We start from the raw sequence: 20,332 nt of genomic DNA, 5'->3' as shown, positions 1-20,332 counted from the left end.
GGGGGTGTGCATTCCCATGCTTCTTACCTGGGATTCCCATTGCTTTCCACTTAACATCCTGCATGTCTTGGGGTGACAATGGCAACTGGGACTTCCTGGATTACATCACTTAGTGGGGTCAATCCTGGTCTCAATTGCCATATTCTCCTCTCCCCCTCCAGAATGACAGGAGCGATGGAAACTGCAGTTTAATCTCATCTAGAAGTTTTGTAGAGTGTTACATGACATTGGTTGCCTTCCAGCAAGACCTGGGTGAAGCATGGAAGAGAAGCCTTAAAAGTACAGCAACTTCTATATAGATTGTAAACATTGTTAGACATTTTCCATGAGCAGCATAGTGGCCTAATGGTAAAGACTCCCACCTCCCATTTGGAAGGTTAAGAGTTCAATCCTAGGTAGCGGCACGTTTTTCTCTCCTAGGGTGCAAAGAAAGTGGTGGGAGTCCCAGGTAAGATTGCGGGAAGGTGGAGTGAATTTGGGAGGCATGGCATAGGCCACACAGGAGTCAAGGGATATTGGTGAAGGACTGGAGAAGCCCAGCATAGGCTGCCTGTGGGTCAAGGGAGGCTGGGGGAGGGTTTGGGAGACCCACTGCAGGCCACACAGACTTACCAGAGGGATTTGTGACCTTTCCTGTTGGCTTCTCCATTGACTTTGCTTATCAGAAGCTGGCAGGGAAGGTTGCAAATGGTGATCACACAGTTCCCTGTGAGGTTATAATCACAAGCAGGGTGCTATAGTGGATCGTGATTGTGTGATAGCAGGGGCTGGAGCTTTGAATATTGATGATGCTTTCATTTTTTCAGCACCACTAATTTTGAATGGTCCCTGAACAAATGGAAGTAAGCTGAGGACTACTTACATCTGCATAGACACCTCCCATTTCTAAATGCTTGCTTGGTTTGCTTCTTTTCCTCCCAGTTCCTGATGATCTAGAGAGCATTGGAATGAACGAGTGGTCATGAGTTCTCAGCTGATTCCTTTTCCCTTTCTCTTGCTCCAACAGGATGACCTTCAGCTGTGGCTGTCTCATATTGCATTTTGCAAGGAATGGGTGAGTGGATATAATTTTATTGTAATCAGCTTGTATTTTATTATTTGAACTGAGCTTCCTCCTTTTAATTTTTTTATACAGCGGTGCACTGTCCCATTTATTGGAATATGCAGCTTGAATGTAGCATTTGCAGTATAAAATGTTTTGGCTCTCCAGAGGAATTAGTTAAGGGCAGGAAGCAAAACCATCAGGTGTGGGCAAAATAGTCATTCAGGACAAAATACTTAATTTTGATACTCCATTTATGGGACTTGCGCTGTTAGTGAAGTATTCCTTTTACCCTTCTGGAAATTATATCAAGTATTGCCGTAGAATCTTTGCCATATGAAAATTGTAGAATCAAAATTGGTTTGTTTGTTAATTAAGCTAAGTCAATTAACCCATACAATCTGCCAAGAAGGAAGAGAATATGTACATTTCTGGGTGAAGGAAGAGAATATGTACATTTCTGGGTGAATAGGGATATTGTTTCTTTTACTTTCCAAATTTAGTGCTATTTAATTATTCCCAACCATTCCCAATCTTAATTATGGAAAATGTAGATATAGTGAGTTCAATCCTTGCTTCAATCCTTCGAAGGCTTGCATCTGTCTCTACTCTTGTTAGATCAACAAAATTCAAGTCCTCTGCGGTGAAAATAATTTGGTTTCATATTGAAATGCATAACTACAATCAGGTTTCTGTTTCCTTATAGAACAAGAAAATACAGTTGAGCAAGGTGTTTTCTTCCATGTTAGCCCTTCATCCCAACAAACCAGGTACATGGGTTATCTTCATGTTCATAGTTCTTGCAAGAAGCACAAATCTTTTTAATTAACAGAATTTAAACAGAATTTGGCTGATGAAGTTGAGGATATCTGAGAGGTTTTTCTGATATGTTTTTAATTACAGTTAGGCCTCAACTTGTGACCATAATGAAGCCTACCTATGGTCATAAAGCAGATTATAGAACTAGACCCAATGTTCTAATATGTTTTTGTGGCAGTTTTATTAAGTGAATGCTGTGGTCATTAAGCAAAATGTATTGTTCGCCATGGGGCTTTTTTTGCTGCAAACTGGAAGTTAACGCTAGTTTTTGACAAATCTGCGGTAATTTATAGCCATGTGATCGTGGGATGCTGCAAACTTTGGAACTGGATTGTAAGTATCTTTTGGGGTGGTCCGTTGTAACTTTTAATGGTTGCTAAGTGACCAGCCATAAGTCAAGGACTACCTATATTGTTTTAAATGTGGTTTAATTTCACATTTTTTAGACACATACAGACACACACATAATGGGAATTTTTGATAATTCTAGCTTTTGCAGAAGAGGCTTGACATGAATATATTTCAAGTGTTATGAAAATGAAAGACATGACCCATGCTGAAATATGATATTGGATATACAATGCATCATTTTGTCTAGGAATCATAGTAACATTATCTAGCACGGAATAGGAACCTCTGACTTTCCCACATTGCTGAGTTACAACTTTCCTCTTCCTTGGCCATGCTGGCTTGGCTGTTGTAAATAGCAAAGATTAAGCATTTCTTTTTGGGTTGATCTCTAATTTGATGCCCCATTCTTGTATTGGCTGTCTTCTATAATCTTTTCTGTCTCTTTGATCAGCTTTGTGGATCATGGCTGCAAAATGGGAGATGGAAGACCGCCTGTCATCAGAAAGTGCTCGGCAGTTGTTCCTTCGTGCATTGCGTTTCCATCCTGACTCTCCTAAACTTTATCAAGAGGTAGGCAGGTGGTTCTCCCTCCCTTCTCTCTCTGCAGTAACGTATAGGAGAAATACGATGATCTGTTCCTTGTCACGAAGAATAAAATATCATCAGGGTTGTTCATCTTTGCTGGGAAATTTTATCTTTGAGTTATAGATTACAAGGTGTTCTTGGGTGTAGAGGTAGACCTTGCTTAACTGCCTTGTTTAGCAGTTGTTCAAAGTTACCACAGCACTGAAAAAGCAACTTTATGACCTCACATCCACGACCGTTACAACGTCCCTGTGGTCATGTGATCAAGGTTCAGACGCTTCACAAGTGGTGGGCATTTACCACCATCACCGTGCCCCATGGTCATGTGAGCACTATTTGTATGTTTCATAAATGTCTTCTGACAAATAAAGTCAATGGTAGTAAAAACACAAGTTGTGGTAATGTGGGTGATTTGTTTAACGATCACAGCATAAGTAATGTGGCAAGTTTGGTCATATGATGTTTTGCTTAGCAACCCACATCATTTAATGGCAGAGTTGCCAGTACCAGTTGCAGTCACTAAGGAGGACTTCCTCTATGCTTATATGTTTCAGGAGAAAAAGAGGTAGATTAAAAAAAAAAATTCATCCCACTTTTTTTTCTTATACAACTCAAGGTGGCAAATATAACAGTCCCCCTTCCATCTCCTATTTTCCCCACAACAGGTCTGTGCTGTGAGTTGGGTTGAGAGGAAAGTGATTGGCCCAAAGTCACCCAGAGGTTCTTCAGTGCCATTTTTCATCAGCAGCTTGAGAGTATTTTTGACAATTATCCGATCATTGCTCTTCCAATATAGTACTAATAGAGACACACACCTTATATTGCCTCAGTAATGGTTAGGTAATGCTAGTAGCTGCTATACGTATAATGAAAAAAATATATTTTTTAGCAAAAATGAGGGGGGAGAAACCATGTTTTTCTTTGCCTAATGGAAATGCAGAAGAAATGTTAGTTTTTTTTAAAAATCCCACCAACCAAAAGACAACACATTTGCATTTGGAGTTATGTTGTCAGGTTGTCTTCATGCTCTTAACATTTGAACACCATGTACACTGTCCATATATGGCAGGCTATTGGCAGCAGTAAATTCCAATGATGTATTCCTATCTTTCAATTATATTATTTTTTCTGAAGGCTTTTTCTGGTTAAATGACAGTAGTTGGAGAAAGAGAGGCAGTCCACAAAACTGACCTAATTAATCAAGACAAAATGTGTGCTGGGGTGCATATATAATTTTGAGTCCTTGCACTCATTGTTAAAGGATGCGACTTGGTTAGTTACAGGATACAAATATCCTGTGGCATAACTATTTAACAGTGCTTTAAGCACAGTATTAATAAGGGCTGCTTTTTAACCAGGAAGCTATGATTGTGTTCTTTGTAATGTTGAATATCTTGATACATTATTAATTCTCTTCCCCTTCCCCATTTTCTTTCTTTTCCCTTCCCTTTTTCTTTTGCTGTGTCCTTTCCTAGTATTTAGAATGGAGCTGAGCATGTAGAAAAGCAAAGGGAAAGAAGAAAGAATTTGAGCAAGCAAACATAGATTTAGTAAGAAATCATTGTTAGTGGAAATATTCTCCTCTCTGTGTTACTTATTAATTTAACTTGTCAAGTGGAAGCATTCAGGTTAATGGTGAGAACAATTATTGCATATTGTGCAAATGGCTTTCCTGCACTTGCTATAGTTTAGTAAATGAATCCAATAGCACCTATTTGTTGTGTGCACTTGGGCTTCAAAGCAGATTGCCTGATTAAGAAGAAACTCTCCCACATTCTTCTTTTCTTGCCCAAGTTTTGATGTCCTTCCATTGCTAAATCAGAATGTGAAAACACAGCAGATAAACAGTGGAAGACTTTTATCCGTAGGCAGTGGTTGTTATGAAGGTGGGATGCAGACGATACTACAAAATTCATTGCTTCCATTTGCACTTCTAGAGATCATAACCTGTATAAACATGTACCAGGTGTTTGTTGTTTTTTAAAACCTATTTTCAACCCTCCTTTCATTGAATTAGAACCCATCCAATTCCAAGATTTGTAGCAGGTTAGCAATATGGCCTTTCCAATGCCTAAGCACCAAAAACCAATGAGGAAAAAATGTTTTACAATTGTTGTAAAAGATGTGTGGATCTGATCCTTAGCAAGGGCTGGAGTTTTGTGATAGGTCTTTGTTTTTAAAGCCTTTTTCTACCCTCAGTTGCTCATTGAAAGCAACTGTACCAGAAAGGTAAACCATGACTTTAAAATTAGATGTGGTAATGCTGTTGTTGGGCTATGTTAGAAATATTGTTTAAAGAAGAGATATTCATTTTTCTTAACAATGCCCCCCAATCAATTGCAATTGATTCTCATGGAAACACTGTAATCCCCCCCCCCCCCCGCGCTATTTCAGGCATGTTGTTTTTTTTTGAGGTATATATGGCAATGCTAATAAATATCAGGGAAAGAAGAATATGATGCCTTGATTTGAATCTCACTGAAAGATGGAATTGATTAGGAGGTACTTGAATATTAGAGTTCAAGATCTGTACCACCATTTGCTTTTATTAAGAATGATAGATCAAGTTTGACAGAGTATGATAGAAAGATCAGAATGTCACAAGGCTTTCTACTAAAGAAGAAAGCCTTTTGTGGATTATGACGTATGGTTTAATTCTGCCAAATCACCTTTATTTAAAAAAAGACAAAGGAAAGAAAATGACTATGCCAATTTTCAATATATGTAATCAGTTTGGAATATTCTCTTCAGTTCTGAGCTCAGTTAATTGTTTTGTATGATGGCCTTCCCCATAGATAGATAGATAGATAGATAGATAGATAGATAGATAGATAGATAGATAGATAGATAGATAGATAGATGATAGGTAGATAGATAGACACACACACAGAGAGAGACAGACAGACAGACAGATAGAGTTAGTTCTATTTTCCACAGCAGAGAACTTTCAGTATGAAAATAACTACTCAGAAGCCACAGCTGGGACAGAAAGCAATGGCTGGCCTGCTGATATATAAGAGCAGTTCCTCCCAAATTCCACTGCAGGCATTGTCACTGGGGTTATCATCCAAAATTTTGGGTTTGACCCTTAGAGTACCCTAAATGGCTTGGCCTTGAGGTCCATTCAAGATTGCTTTCTCCAGTAGAACTGGTCTGTGTATATGCTCATCCTAGATGGGAGCGTTGGGATTCCCATGACCCAAGAAATTGAGGTTAGTGGGGGTCTGGTTAGCGCTTCTCAGTTTTGTTCCTCCCCACGAACACCCCCCCCACTTCTCCAGCAACCATTCTGGCCTCATTCCAGAAGATAGCTGAGGGTTTTTGAAATCCGAAGTTGTCTTACATTTGTGGGTTACCTGTAGGGTGATTGTGTTCATGTTTTCAGACAATGCTGTAAAGTTTTCTCTGGAAAAATCCAAGAAAAAAACTGTTAATCATAAAAGAGTCGTTTTCTCTTGATTTGTAGGGTGAGTTCAGTTTTTCTGAGGACATCCTAATGGTGAACTGGCTAGAATTGTCTACCGAAATGCAGTTGAAAAAAATCAAAGGTAACCTATTACCCTTTAACTGTATCATACCCGCTTGTACGTGTGTTGTTCTTTTACTTTTCAAAATGAGTATAGTTCATCTCAATTTTTTAAAATATTTGATCACTTCAAGTCATTTTTGACTCCTGGCAACTTCCTGGATTGGTCCCTGCAGTTTTCCTTAGTAAGATTTCAAAAGTGGTTTGCCATTGCCTTCTCCCTAGGGCTGAGAGAGAGTTGACTGGCCCAAGATCACCCAGCTGGTTTCCTGTCTAAGGCGGGATTGGAACTCAGTCTCCCAGTTTTTAACCCGGTGCCTTAACCACTACACCAAACAGCTCAATGGTACCTTCTTGATGCATCGAAATCTGGTCACTCAGATGGTTGGTTAGACAAATTAGCTAGTCAGCTATCTATGAGTCCTAAAACTGCAGAAATGTGTAAGTGAGCAAATGCAGGTAGTCTTCAACATCAACAGTTCATTTAGTGGACTGTTATAAGTTACAACATCACTGAAAAAAAGTGACTTATGATCATTTTTCCCATTTATGTCTGTTGCAGCATCCCCACGGTTATATGATTACAATCCAGATGCTTGGCAACAGACTCTTATTTATGACAATGCCAGTGTCCCAGGGTCACATGAACATCTTTTACAACCTTCCGGCAAGCAAAGGCAATGGGGAAGCCAGATTCATTTAACAACTGGATTGCTAACTTAACATCTGCAGTGATTCATTTAACAACTGAGTCAAGAAAAGTCTTAAAATGGGGCAAAGCTCATTTAACATCTGTCTCACGTAGCAATAGACATTTTGGGCTCAATTGTGGTCATAACTCGAGGACTCAGTTTTTTCAAGCACTGGGGAGATACCTTTTCTCTACGCAATATTCGTTTAGGGTAAAAATGCTCTTACTTCCTTTTGTGGGTTTAGGTAGACATGCTTTAATTTTTTAAAACATTGATGTTCTTTGGGCCAATAAGCATATCTGGAATTTTAAGCATATGTCATTGGTTGGTTAATAAAGTGTCTAATGCTGATGAGACTTGGAGACAAGTAATTGGCTAAGAAAATGAATAGGAGGAATAGACAGTGTCTGAGGATAATAACTTGCATATTTGATATCACAAATTGCAACAGAATATTCATTTCAAAGAAAATCTAGTTACTGACACTTGATTTGCATCTAAGTAGAGAAAAATACCAATGTACCCGGTCCCAAAATGTAGACAGCAAACATACTTTAGATCCGTGATGGCGAACCTATGGCACACATGCTAGGTGGCATGTGGAGCCCTCTCTGCAGGCACACGAGCCGTCGCCCAGCGCATGCATGCACACCTCCAACCAGCCAGCTGATTTTTGGGTCTCTGCTGCACATGTGTGAGATGTGCATATATGCACGGGGGGAGCGCAAAGGGGTGCGATCCCCTCCCCGCACCCAGTTTTTGGTCCCAGGAGACTTCATGGAGGCTGCTAGGCCCAAAATGGGCCACGGGGGGGGTGGGGCACACACGCATGTGCAGGGGGTAAGGTGCATTGCATTATGGGTGTGGGCAGGCACGTGTGCACTGTCACACACGTGCTTTCAGCACGTGAGGACAAAAAGGTTCGCCATCATTGCCCTAGATAAAAATCACAGGGCCTGAATATGTTCTTGACAGTACGCACAGGGAGTTTATTTTGCAACATGCCAGCACCCCATTTATGTTAGATGGGACCAGGAGCCTGGGAATACCTAAGGAGGTAGTGGTACAATTAGGGGAGCTGCAATTCTGATTATGATGCTTAGAGTGCCCTGATTGATATATCCTCCTTCATTATAGGTCCAGAGTTTGCACTATCGCTTTTGTCAATTGCAAAACGTTTTGATTTTACACAAGATCTTCAGAAAGGAATTCTTGAAAAGTAAGTTCTGGGTGCGGTTTACACCCTCTTACCATTCAGCAGCCATTATTCTATCATGTGTTAGTCTATTCTACATGTTTAAGATTTACAATTATTTCACCATATTCCAGAAGTCAGGATTAGATTAATCGCATAAACCTGGTCTCATTTTTGGTTCGGCTCTAGCAAAATTAAATCCTGTTTCTCTTCAACTAAGATGCTCCAGTGCAAAAATGCAAGTGTTGTTATTATCTTGGCTCTGCTTTTAATTTATAAGATTGTAATATGTGTTTAAAAAGTAGAATTATTGAGTCCTTGGCAGTGGCTTATGTTGGGGCAGATTTTCATTTCTTAGGCTGTAGCCATTTTTTTAATTCCCCCTTTCCGTGAAAAACTCAGCTTTGAGAACTGCAGCATCAGCCTTGCTCCCTTCTAGGGGAAAATAGGTTAAAAGTGACTGGGCTTTGAAATATTCTATTACCACTCATGGTGCTCAGTTGTTTTTAACGATACCTTTGCTATTCTGGTGAATATATGTTGATATTGATTATTGTGAATGTTTTCTAATGCAGCTTTTTAAACATAAGCTGCTTTCCAATCCTTGGAAAGGAAGACAGGTTTAGCATACCCTAAGAAAGGAAAATGTCTTCAAGTCTAGGCATTTATTAGTACTGCCTTCCTTTTAAACAGATATCTAACAGCCGATGTAATTTGTTTTATTTATTTTCATACATGCTACATATATACTGCCCATCTTGCTATCCGAAATGGACAGCATCTGCCATTTATATCCATAAACAGCAGTCTCTTCAGGCCACAATCAATGGTGTGAAAATATTTATTTGCCCGTTTAATTGTCTGGATTTGCCTTATGTACCTGTGTGAATTATGTGACTTAAAATAAAAATAGTAGTAAGAAACAACATAATTTAGGAGCTGCTGTTCAGAAAAGAGCATGTCTCTCTCCTCAAACCCCCCCCTTTTATCTATTTGTATTTATTTTTGTTGGCATCCTGCCTTTCACCTGGTAGCTCAATGTGCCCTAGCTTACTTTGTTTATTCTTACAACAGTATGATGGTGAGATTTGTTTGGCTGAGACAGAAAGTAGATAAAATTATCAAATAAGTTCTGTGGTCAGATGGGCCTCCCGAATCTTTTCATTCTGGGTCCACCATCTTAGCTGTGAATACCATTGAGTATAAACAACTGATAAGCATAAATCTGTTTGGATTTATGGTATGAATCTCCCTTGCACTAAAAAAATGTCCTTGATCTTCATAACTATGTTGTGTCTACAGAGGTTTTGGTTAGGAGATAACTGGTGTGTACAAATTCCTTTTAGGCTTCTAGCATGGGAAAAGAAAATGTGCTCTCTAACCCATTTCTTGCTGTACCAAGTTTCCCGTTTTCTGGAATGGGTGGGCAGCTATGGCCCCTTTACGACCTGTGGATTTCAACTCCCAGAATTCCTGAGCCAGCCATCAATCCTCAGAGCTGAAGTCCACAGGTCATAAAAGGGCCATAGTTGTCCACCACCCGTTCTAGGAGGTATTTAACATGTCAATGATAAATTGCTGCCAGTCTGAAGGGATGTAATTCTAAGGTAGAACACAGAAGGAGGAACATCTCCTTCCCAGATCACTCCGCTCGGCTTGTGTAGAGTGCGTGGTAGTTTCCCAGTCTTTGGAATATCCAAAGTACTTCTAGCTGAAGGCCTATTCCTGTTTCTGTGCACGCTGTGTGAGTTCTGTTAGCATAAGCAAAATGTTCCCGCTTATGGTTGCTTACCTTTTATGGAACAAAAGCACTCGCAATTACGCCAGAGCTTTATAGGAAGGGAGTCGCTCACAGCTAATACTGCAAAATGCAACTTTTCTTTTAGCTTGCAGGCAACGTATGACAATGATCCTCTTGTGTGGGATTTCATGGCACGGCGGGAACTGGAGATGGAATCCCTGCCTCCTTCAGAAGCACCTAAGTCGAAAGAGTCCAAGGCTTTAGAGGTTGCCCACAAAGAAGAACGGTGTTGCGTTGTATTTGAGGAGGCAATCACACACCTTCCCACTGGTTAGACTCTTCCCCCCCCCGCTAGATATTAAAACTTGTTTGTTTCTCCTCTTTCTCTGCCCCCCCCCCCAATTCTTATAACTGAGTTTCTGGCTTCATTCTGAAGCTATGGACTTGAGAACAGCAAATGCAGGTAGTCCTCGTCTTACAACAGTTCATTTAGTGACTGTTCAAAGTGACAGCGGCACTAAAAAGTGACTTATGACCATTTTTCACACTTACGACCTTTGCCGCATTCTCATGGCCATGTGATTTACATTCAGACCCTTGGCAACTGACTCCCATCTGTAACAGTTGCAGTGTCCTGGAGTCATGTGATCCCCTTTTGTAGCCTTCCGACAAGCAAAGTCAACGGGGGAAGCTAGATTCCCTTAGCAACTGTTTTACTAACTTAACAACTTTGGCGATTCACTTAAAAACTATGGCAAGGAAGGACATACCGTGTAGTGGGGCCAAAACTCACTTAAGAACCGTCTCACTTAGCATTAGACATTTTGGGCTCAGTTGTGGTTGTAAGTCGAGGGCTACCTGTAGTGCAAAATGATTTCAGCTCCTCTTCACTGTCTATATGGGAATTAAGCTGGAATTTCAGCAGATGTGAATACCTGTGAGCACTTACCTAAGAAGGACGGTGGATAAGCACTTTCCGCCCATGTCTTTGTGTGTCCACAAACTCTGCTTATCTGAGTCTCCTACTGTGAGTCCTTTGAGGTAGTTCAGGGAAGAAGCACAAACTATGAATACAAACACCAGCTTTATTGTAAGACTTAGGTAATAGATTCCTGCACCTCTCCCCTCCCTTTATTTTTATTTTTCAGAAAACTAGGGAGCATCCTTTCCTAAATACTTTCTACACCTCTTTTCCTCCCACGGGCTACTTTTTGCAGACTGGCTCTTCCTGTCATTAAGGCTGCAAATGGCTTTATTTCAATTTTGTACCTATAGAACCTCTCTAGCAAAGGCCTTTTTTTTTCTTCCTAAAGTCCACACATTCAAATCTTCTAGTACTCGTTTCTAATGTACTCATGCAGTGAAATGAGAAGGAACATGAGGAGGATATGGCAGTTTGCGCCCTTAACAATTCCCTTGTCATACTTTGGTATTGTCTCTGTAAGTCAAATGGTTTCTACAAGGAAGCCCAGTGGGCTTTGTATGCTGACTTATGAGGAAGATGCAGAGTGCCATAGCACCCCCTTGAGGCTTAATGTGGCAATGCCACATCTGCTGAAAGAGGAAACGAGACCTATGATGAATTAGCAGAACTGATGGCTGATTTGAAACAGATTATTCAGAAGTTAGACTCTGCTTCGTAAATGCAAGTATATTTGACTTTTGTTTTCAGAAGAAATAACAAGTATTTTGAATTCCACAGAGGAAATGTGGAAGTGTTATGTCACTTTTACCTTGGAGAGATGTAATCGGAAGACCAACAGTGAAGAATTAAGGCAAAAGGTAAATGCTTTGCCTTTGGATTAATACAGGTTTCTTCTGATACTGATGCTGCTATTTCCCCTGGAGGGATTTCACTAGGATGTCCCTCAGTTCCCAGCTTGAAAAAGCTTTTAGAAAATTGATTTATTAAATAGAATATTAAGGCTTGATTAAGATAGACAGACTTTAGTGAAGTAAACAATGATCTGAAATGTTTGTGGCTTCGATTTGTATAGTTTGCCTGTGTTTATCTGTTCTTATGATTTTAGTGAGGCATGGTCAGAATTGCCATCCAATGTCTACAATATGCCCACACAGGCATGTTCTGACCTACCTACCCTATTCTGATGACTCAATAATATAGTACTTCACTTAAACAAAGAGACAACTAGTCTCATCTTGAGAGCTTATATGATTGGCTCCTAATTTCTAAGGTTGGACTGCAAAATGGCTATATTGCTCCAAAATCAAAAGCAAGTAAAATTTTGACGAATGGCTAGTTGGTGGGGTTTTTTTAAAGGAAGCTTTTGCAAAGAATCTTGTGATATACAGTAATATTTATTATAATTAAGCTAAGTTAATGAGAGACGGTTTGGTCTAGTGGTTAAGGCAGCAGGTTAAAATGTGGGAGACTGAGTTCAAATCCTGCCTTAGCCATGAAAGCCAGCTGAGTGACTTTGAACTAGTCACTCACTCTCAGCCCAATCAGCCTCAGGGGGTTGTTGTTATGGGGAAAACAAGAGGAGGAAGGAATATTAGGTATGTTTGCCACCTTATTTGTAAAAATAAATGATACAAATGAAATAAATAATATTTAAATTATTCATTATAACATTTTACAACTGCTGGGAACTTTAAAAAATGATGCAAGGATATTAAAGTAGACTTGGATTCTCCTGTTTTTAGTTCAGCTTGTGATGCAATCATAGATGTAACATCTAAGTATTCAGTTGTTGGCCGCTTTGCAGAAAGACTGAACAGTCTTTTCAGCCCTGAGGGCCACATGTAATAATACATACTGTAGTTAGCTATTAATCTGGCCATAGATTCATGCCCAGTACTGCACCTCCACTTCTCAAGTTCAAGGGAGTATGGAGGCAATGGCTGCAGTAGTGTGGAAGAGAATTTGCATTGAGAAGACCCAGCAGAGGCTGTGGAAGAGCAACTGAAAGATTGTGGGCTACGTAGCTTCTGCGGCAAAATCTTATGGTATGCTCTACAGCAGGGATGTCAAACTTGATTTCATTGAGGGCCATATCAGGGTTGTGTTTCACCTTGCGGGGCCAGGTGGGCGTGGCCAGCTCGACATCGCTCATGGTGGGGGGTGCCTTTGGAGGTCTGAGCGCTCTGCCAGTGAAAAACGGGCTCCTGAGCTCTGTTTTTAGCTGCAATGGCCTCCTGAAACCCTCTGCCAGCAAAAACTGTGCTCGGGGGGCTGCTCATGGGGACCGTCTGTTTTTTGCTGGCACTGTGGCCTGGTCCTCACTGTTTCCAGGGTGACCCTCCGGGCCAGATGTAAGCACCCCACACGCCAGATCCAACCCCCGGGCCTTGAGTTTGATACCCCTACTCTACAGCGTTAGAGCAGCAGCCTGATAAGCCACTTTTCAGGATTTCCAAATTTTCATTCTTTCTGTTTTTCCCTTCTCTACCCATCAAGTCAGTTCAAGATTCATTGTTCCCTAAAGAGACTGATTTGATCAGCGTGGTGGGTAGATTATTTTTCCCCTTAATTTTTTAAACTTTTTGTTGGTATTTATCCAGTCCTTGAAATTCTCTCAAACCCACCATTTTTTCCTTTGGTGCCACAAATAATCATTTTGACTACACATGGTTCCGGAAAATTTAGCCATGAGTACTCAGCATCATGACTTCAGAAGCTCTGTGATATTTTATGAAGACTCATTTGTACTGCAGTAAAAGTGTTTTTATTCCGTCCATCTTGTTTCAGAGACTGGAAAGGGTGCAGAGTGTTTTCAGCCGAGCTCATGAATCACAATTGCTGCCAGCTTCCCTCTATAAACAGTGGGTAAGGAAGGATGTGGTCCTTGCCCTTGAAAAGCTCCTACTCACATAAACCGGAAAGGGTGGGTTTGGAGCTTAGAAATCCATTCCTGGAAGCAACCCTTCAGTGCTTATTTTGGTGTGGCATCTTTTCAGATTCAGCTCCTGCTGGAACTCAGTCATGAAGACAAGGCCAGAGAGGTGGCTGCGGCAGCCACAAACCGTTTCAGCCAATTGGTGGATATGTGGGAAATGAGGCTGCAGTTGCTGCTGAAACTGAAGAGCAGTGAAGTGGCTGCTTGTGCCCAGGAGGCTTTCAAAGTGGTTAAAGCGAAGGTAGGAGCTCTCTTCTGCCCTTGAGTTGTAGGAAGGAATACTTGGAGCCTGGGAGTCCTTACTCACAAATGAAAATCATCTGAAACTAGCCATAACAGTATCACATTGAGTCATTGACCAGCAAAGTTTACCAAATATACAACACCAAAGTCAAATCAATTGGGTGAGATTACCATCATAACAAGGAGTCTTATTAATAAAAGTGCAGCACAAGTTACTAAAATAATAGTAGTAAAAACTGTGCAATTCTAAAATATTACAAGTAAAAATGCATGCAAAGTCCTCACTTATTGACTGCCTCATTTAGTGATTGTTCAAGGATATGGTAGTTGGGGGGAAAAAAGATTTTCAACTAGTCCGCACATCTTTGGTATCCTGCTGTCATGTGATTGCCATTCAGGCACTCTGCAACTGGCTTCCAACCAGAAAAATTAATAGAGAATGTGGAAGTGAAATTGCAAGTGGTGATCAAGTGTTAGCTCACTTAATGACCTGTGCAATTTGCATAAAGACCAAATGTGAAGTAAGGTCATAAGCCATCGTGGTCATATAATTTTCTGTGCTTGGTGATAGAGTTGCCACTCCCAATTGTGGTCAGTAAACAAGGACTGTCTGTATTGTCTAAAATGAACTAACTAGCACATTTGCCGAATCTGCTTAGTGATCTGAAATGCTCTTTCCATTCATAAGATTAACTGTTGAGTGGCATTGACAAAGTCACATTTTACCACCTTCTAGGGAAAGATGAATTGATAGTGCTCCTGGTAGAGGTCAATGAAAGAGCTTTTTCATTGGCTTCTTGCACCTAACAGTGGGCTGTCCCACTGTCCCTAGTGGCCGGTATGAGTACCTGCTTATGTTTGTCCACGGGATAATGATCACTTGTTATCAAGGCCATGGCATTCCAGTGTGGCAACACCTTCCAGTACTATTCCAGTTGCATTCCCCACACCTCTTATCTTTTAAAGATCCCCGAGATAAACCATGGAAATAAGCTAATAAGATAGCTCATTTTCTGAGTTCCCCTTTTGTTCCTTTGAAAGCTGTTTGCGTAGCCTGTGTAATGGAGGACTTCACTTATTTAGTCTGGTCCTTTTTAATAGGAGAGGCTCCTTAATTTCATCAGTATATTTTCTGATAGACTACAGGTAGCCCTCAGTTTACAACAGTTCATTTTGTGACTTTCCAAAGTTACAGCGGTACTGAAAAATGTGACTTATGCCTGTTTTCCATGCTTACAACCATTGCAACATCTCCATGGTCACATGATCAAAATTTAGATGCTTGGCAACTGTCTCATATTTGTGACGGTTGCAGTGTCCTAGAGTGATGTTTTTTGTGACCTTCTGACAAGCAAAGTCAATGGGGAAGCCAGATTCACTTAACAACCGTATTACTAACTTATCAACTGCAATGATTCACTTAACTGTGGCAAGGAAAGTCGTATAATGGGTCAAACTCACTTAACAAATGTTTCACTTAGCAATATAAATTTTGGGCTTAATTGTAGTCATAATTTAAGGACTACCTGTACTTCAGGAATTTTGGTGCCTTTTAATTTTCCTGTCACTAAATTTGCCAGCCATTCTCCAGTCTCACATTATTACAAGTATTTTATACAACTCATATCCAATATTTTCTTCTCCTGTTTTTTATTATTATTCCTCCTTGTAGGACACCTTGCCACTATGGAATTTATGGCTAGAATGGAGTGAAGGTGCAAGCAGCAAAGCAGAGACTGAAGCCCTCTATCAGGTATCACATTTTTCATTAAAAATGAATCATACTGTGAGATTAATTTGGGAAAGAGAGTAAGTATGGTTCCACCATTATTTCAAAAATTAATTTTAGAACTAATGATGTCCTGTGCATTAAAAATGAATATATTGCAGGATATAAAACTATCATATAAATCATATCTGTAGTCAGAGGCTGTTGTAATGCTGAAAACGTTTTGCTGAAAATATATACAGCCGTGGTGGCGTAGTGGTTAGAATGCAGTACTGCAGGCTATTTCTTCTGATTGCCGGCTGCCAGCAATTTGGCAGATCGAATCTCACCAGACTCAAGGTTGACTCAGCCTTTCATTTCATCCTTCCGAGGTCGGTAAAATGAGGACCTTGTTTGTTGGGGGAAATATGCTCATTTTGTAAACCACTTAGAGAGGGTTGTAAAGCACTGTGAAGCGGTATATAAGTCTAAGTGCTACTGCTATAAGATCATAAATGGTATCCTGAAATGGAGTAACATAAACATATTGAAGCATAGTTTTTATTTACAAATGAATTATTTCAGAAGTATTGGTTGTCTTGAGTTAACAAGGGTAATTAGGACCAGAATTTCTATTGCTAAGCAACACAATGGTAAAGCACAATGTTACATGACCATGCCACTTAGTGATGCAGTTCCATCATTTCCGGTCACTGTTGATAAATGAATCCCAAGCCATTGTTTAAGTGTGATGTCTCGTGATTGCAGCTTGGAACCTGCTGGCTTCCCCATTGATTTTGCTTGTTGGAAACTGGTAATTAAAGTTGCAAATAGCAAACACCTGACCATGGAATGCTGCAACATTCTAATTGCAATCTGATTGTCAAGAACCTGGATCTCAATCATATGACCACAAGAATCTGATACAGCTGCAACTACGAGGACCTACCTAAGTTCCCCTCATTTTGCTCCATTATAACTTCAAAAGGTCACTGAATGAGTGGTTGTTAAGCAAGGGCTGTTTGTAGACTCTCCAGAGAAGGCTTACTAAACTATATGAATAGGAGATTGCCAGCCTATGTATATCCTTTAGCCGAGTCAATAGATCCAATTTGGTGTGGGTAATTATCACAAGGAACAAAGTAACCAATCTTCTTGACTTCAGCTTCAAAGTCCACTGTGGATGCTTAAAAGGTTTGTATCATTTAATGGACTTCAAAATCATTTACATTTAACCGGCAGAGATCTTTCGTTGCCACACTTCCTGCTGACTCCACAGCCCTGAAAGAAAAGTACCTTGAATGGGCTCATAGGACCGGTGGCTATAAGAAAGCAAAGCAAGTCTTCACCAGGTTAGGACATTTCCTTTTGAAAGCATTATTCAATCACTTTTTTCTATACTCTTCCATCCCCATTTATTATTAAAATCAGGTGCCTTACCCCATTACTTCTCTCTTAGGCTGCAGGAATGCCACCCATTTTCACTCCAGTTTTTCAAAAAAATGATTCAGATCGAAAAGGAACAGGTAAGTAAAGAAGTATTATGAACGAGTGCAGGAATCTATTTCTTGGTTGTGTTAGTCATTATGAAATATATCATTTTCTCAGGTACCATGTGTTTTAATTTATGTATGGTTGCATTTTTATTTTAAATTTGTTTGCCACCTAGTCTCACGAGATGGATAGCTAAACAATCAAATGAATGAATAACAGTGATATTTGTGGAAAATTTACCAATTTGATAGCACAAATAAATGAATGAATGAATAGTGTGCAATATTTGTAGAGGTATTTACCAATGTGAGGTTTCTAATGGAATTAGTATTTTTTATTCTGTAAAAGCATGCTCTGCTAGGACTGGGCCACAGTAAAATACTTGAGCTGATTTTAAAAGCCACCTGGAAATAGTAATCCTTAATGTTACAGGGAGATTACTGGTACATGCCCAGTTTTTTGAAAATCCATCATTGCAGAAGTGAGTTGCTCCCGGTTTAACCTGGTTCAGCTGAACTGGTAGTGGTGGCGGGAGGCTCCCCCATCCGTCCAGACACTTCTGTGCATGCAAACCAAGCAAACCGGTAGTAAACCGGTTAGCAACCCACAATTGGCCTGGATTGTTCGCATGCAAACTGCTCGAGGAAAGTGGGAAGGAATGCCCAAAAAAGATTTATGTATCAAGGCAGCCTAAAGTTTCAAAAGATTGAGATTGCATGACAAATGTGTTTTATTCCTGTCATTTTATGTTAAGTTCAGCATGTGTTAAGTTCAGCATGGTAACCACCCACCATTTTTTAAAGGAATCCAGTAAAATATTTAACATCCGAGAATATTATGAACGTGCCTTGAGAGAATTTGGTGCTACAGAACCTGGTAAGAATTTTTACTTGTTGGTTTCTAAGACTATTCTCAGTTGTCTTTCTGTTATAACTGTGGCAATCACCTAATTCTTTCTGCTAAAAGATATCAAGTCTCCCAATGTACCAAGCAGAGCTTATTGTGGCAGTTGCTGATTTTCCTTTCTGTCTATCTTGGAATTCTACAGAATACTGTGTAGTTGAAACATTCCATCATTTTTAAATTCTATTCAAAACATTAAAATACAAATTCCAAAAAGAAATAAAAGGAAAAATACAAAAGCAAAGCAAAACAAGACTACATAAAAATGTGCATGAAAAACTCCAATACATATACATAAATTGTCGCCCCCCCCCTTGAATACTGATAAATATATTTCAGAGATAATAACTCCTCCCCCTTTGTGAAGCAGACACACCATTTATAAATGTCTACAATTTACAACCCATTTGGCCTGACATCTATCTACTATATGGAAACATAGTTAACATATAAAAAAAGCAGCCAAATTTCAAAACCCTCTGTTAACAGTCCCTTATTGTAATTTATGCAGAAAGTCCACAACAGCTTCTGATCTATCATAAGTCACCACAGTCATTGTCTCTGATCCGTCCAGGATCATTCTACAGAATACAGTGTAGTTGCAACATTCCAATCAAATACATAGGCAATGTGTTTTTGCCCTGGGGAATCGCCTCTTTTGTAGCATTTCCTTTATTACAGTTGTAACTATGATTTTTTTTTTTGAAGATCTTTGGCTGGATTACATCAAAGAAGAGCTGAATCATTCTCAAGGCAAACCAGAGAATTGTGGCAGTATTCACTGGAGAGCTATGAAAATATGCAGGGAGAACAAGTGGAAACATTTATTTCCAAGTATACATTACTGCAAGCTGGGCACCTGTGAGAAATTATTTTTATTCTAATGGCAAATTATCCTGTTTGCTAATCTAACAACTGTGGAAACTCTTGGCTTTAAATTGAGTCAGGTGTATAGATGTTCCCTGGATAAATTACTTGCTCCTAAATAATTGCCTAACATCCATATTCTCTCCACATTACTGGAGTTAACAGAAATGTAAGTTTTAGATTTTAATTAAAATACATATAAATATACTTTCAAGGAAAGTGGAAGAACAAACTTAATTTTGAGTTTATTTTGCTACTGTTTTGTGATAGGATCTGTTTTATTTTATATTATTGTGATAGAACTGGATTTCATTCTGGCTAGTGAATAGAAATTAGTTGTCTGCCAAACGAATGTAAATAATCACATGTAGATTGTTCCAGGAACATGTAGTTTTGGGTGGTTTGTGTAGAAAGCAAAACATGTATGCTTGGTCCAGATGCAAACTGAAATATAGTTGTTCTAGACAAAAGTATTTTGGTGCATTTCGGGAGGAAGATAGAACAACAAAAAGCCTTACTGAAGTTAGGCTAATTTGTATCAAGTTAGGCACATTTCTTAAAAAAAAAAAACAATGCATATACATTATGTACAGATTCAAAATAAAAATCTGAATATTTCAAGTGTAAAAGTGTGGACATCATCTCTTTTAGGTTGGACATTTCAGCCATACAACAATCTGAAACTTCCAAAACAAACAACAAAGCCTTATAGAAAAAAAATATAAAGGTTCTGGAATGGTCTTCCATGCTTGCCAGACTTACTATTATTAAGACTGAAGGAAAGTCTCAAAGGCATGCAAGGGGATCTGTGAAAGTTACTGCAAAAGAAAATGGAGAAAAATTGCCTAAGCAAGAGTAGCTATCTGTAGAAAATATTTAATAAGGAAATGCTATAAAGCAGGGGTGTCAAAGTCACGCCCACGGGCCAGATGCATCATGTGCTGGCTTTGCCCCTGCCCGGTTTAGCAAAAGGGAAAAAAGTCCTGATGTGTCATGTGATGTCACCGTGATGATATGAGTTTGACACCTCTGCTATAAAAGATGACTAAAAAGTGGGTCTAAATTTTTCTCCTGGATATCTCTCAGAAGTTCTTTTAAATATTCAGAATCTACCTAGAACTAAAAGAGATCATCATCTGAACGCAGTCCAATTGCTGTGACTAAGATCTGGAGTGAATTTAGTAGATAGTAACCTGGAAGAAATATGGAAAGTGGTAATCAGTTAAGAATCATCCATTTAAACATTCATATAATGTGAACACTCAGATATTCCTTCTGGCTGACATTAATGTGAAATTTGAGAGAT

The 20,332-nt window shown here is 39.5% G+C and overlaps 1 protein-coding gene across 1 annotated transcript in view; it reads left to right on the top strand.

Annotated features, from left to right (window-relative positions):
* UTP6 (UTP6 small subunit processome component) overlaps positions 1-19,584 on the top strand; it is a 30,125-nt gene extending 10,541 nt beyond the window's left edge. Inside the window, 15 exon segments of the mRNA XM_032211383.1 lie at positions 1,007-1,054; positions 1,749-1,812; positions 2,664-2,782; positions 6,264-6,345; positions 8,153-8,234; positions 10,097-10,281; positions 11,654-11,733; positions 13,664-13,741; positions 13,873-14,052; positions 15,727-15,807; positions 17,005-17,114; positions 17,222-17,288; positions 18,060-18,132; positions 18,868-18,954; positions 18,957-19,584. Coding sequence (XP_032067274.1) covers positions 1,007-1,054; positions 1,749-1,812; positions 2,664-2,782; positions 6,264-6,345; positions 8,153-8,234; positions 10,097-10,281; positions 11,654-11,733; positions 13,664-13,741; positions 13,873-14,052; positions 15,727-15,807; positions 17,005-17,114; positions 17,222-17,288; positions 18,060-18,132; positions 18,868-18,954; positions 18,957-19,024 — 1,404 coding nt within the window. The 3' untranslated portion in view covers positions 19,025-19,584.
* The last annotated feature ends 748 nt before the right edge of the window (positions 19,585-20,332 follow it).

Source organism: Thamnophis elegans, chromosome 2 (assembly GCF_009769535.1).
Source record: "Thamnophis elegans isolate rThaEle1 chromosome 2, rThaEle1.pri, whole genome shotgun sequence".
In the NCBI taxonomy this organism is placed as follows: Eukaryota; Metazoa; Chordata; class Lepidosauria; order Squamata; family Colubridae; genus Thamnophis; species Thamnophis elegans.
Note: the sequence above shows the minus strand (reverse complement) of the source record. Positions and strands in the feature narration are given on the sequence as shown.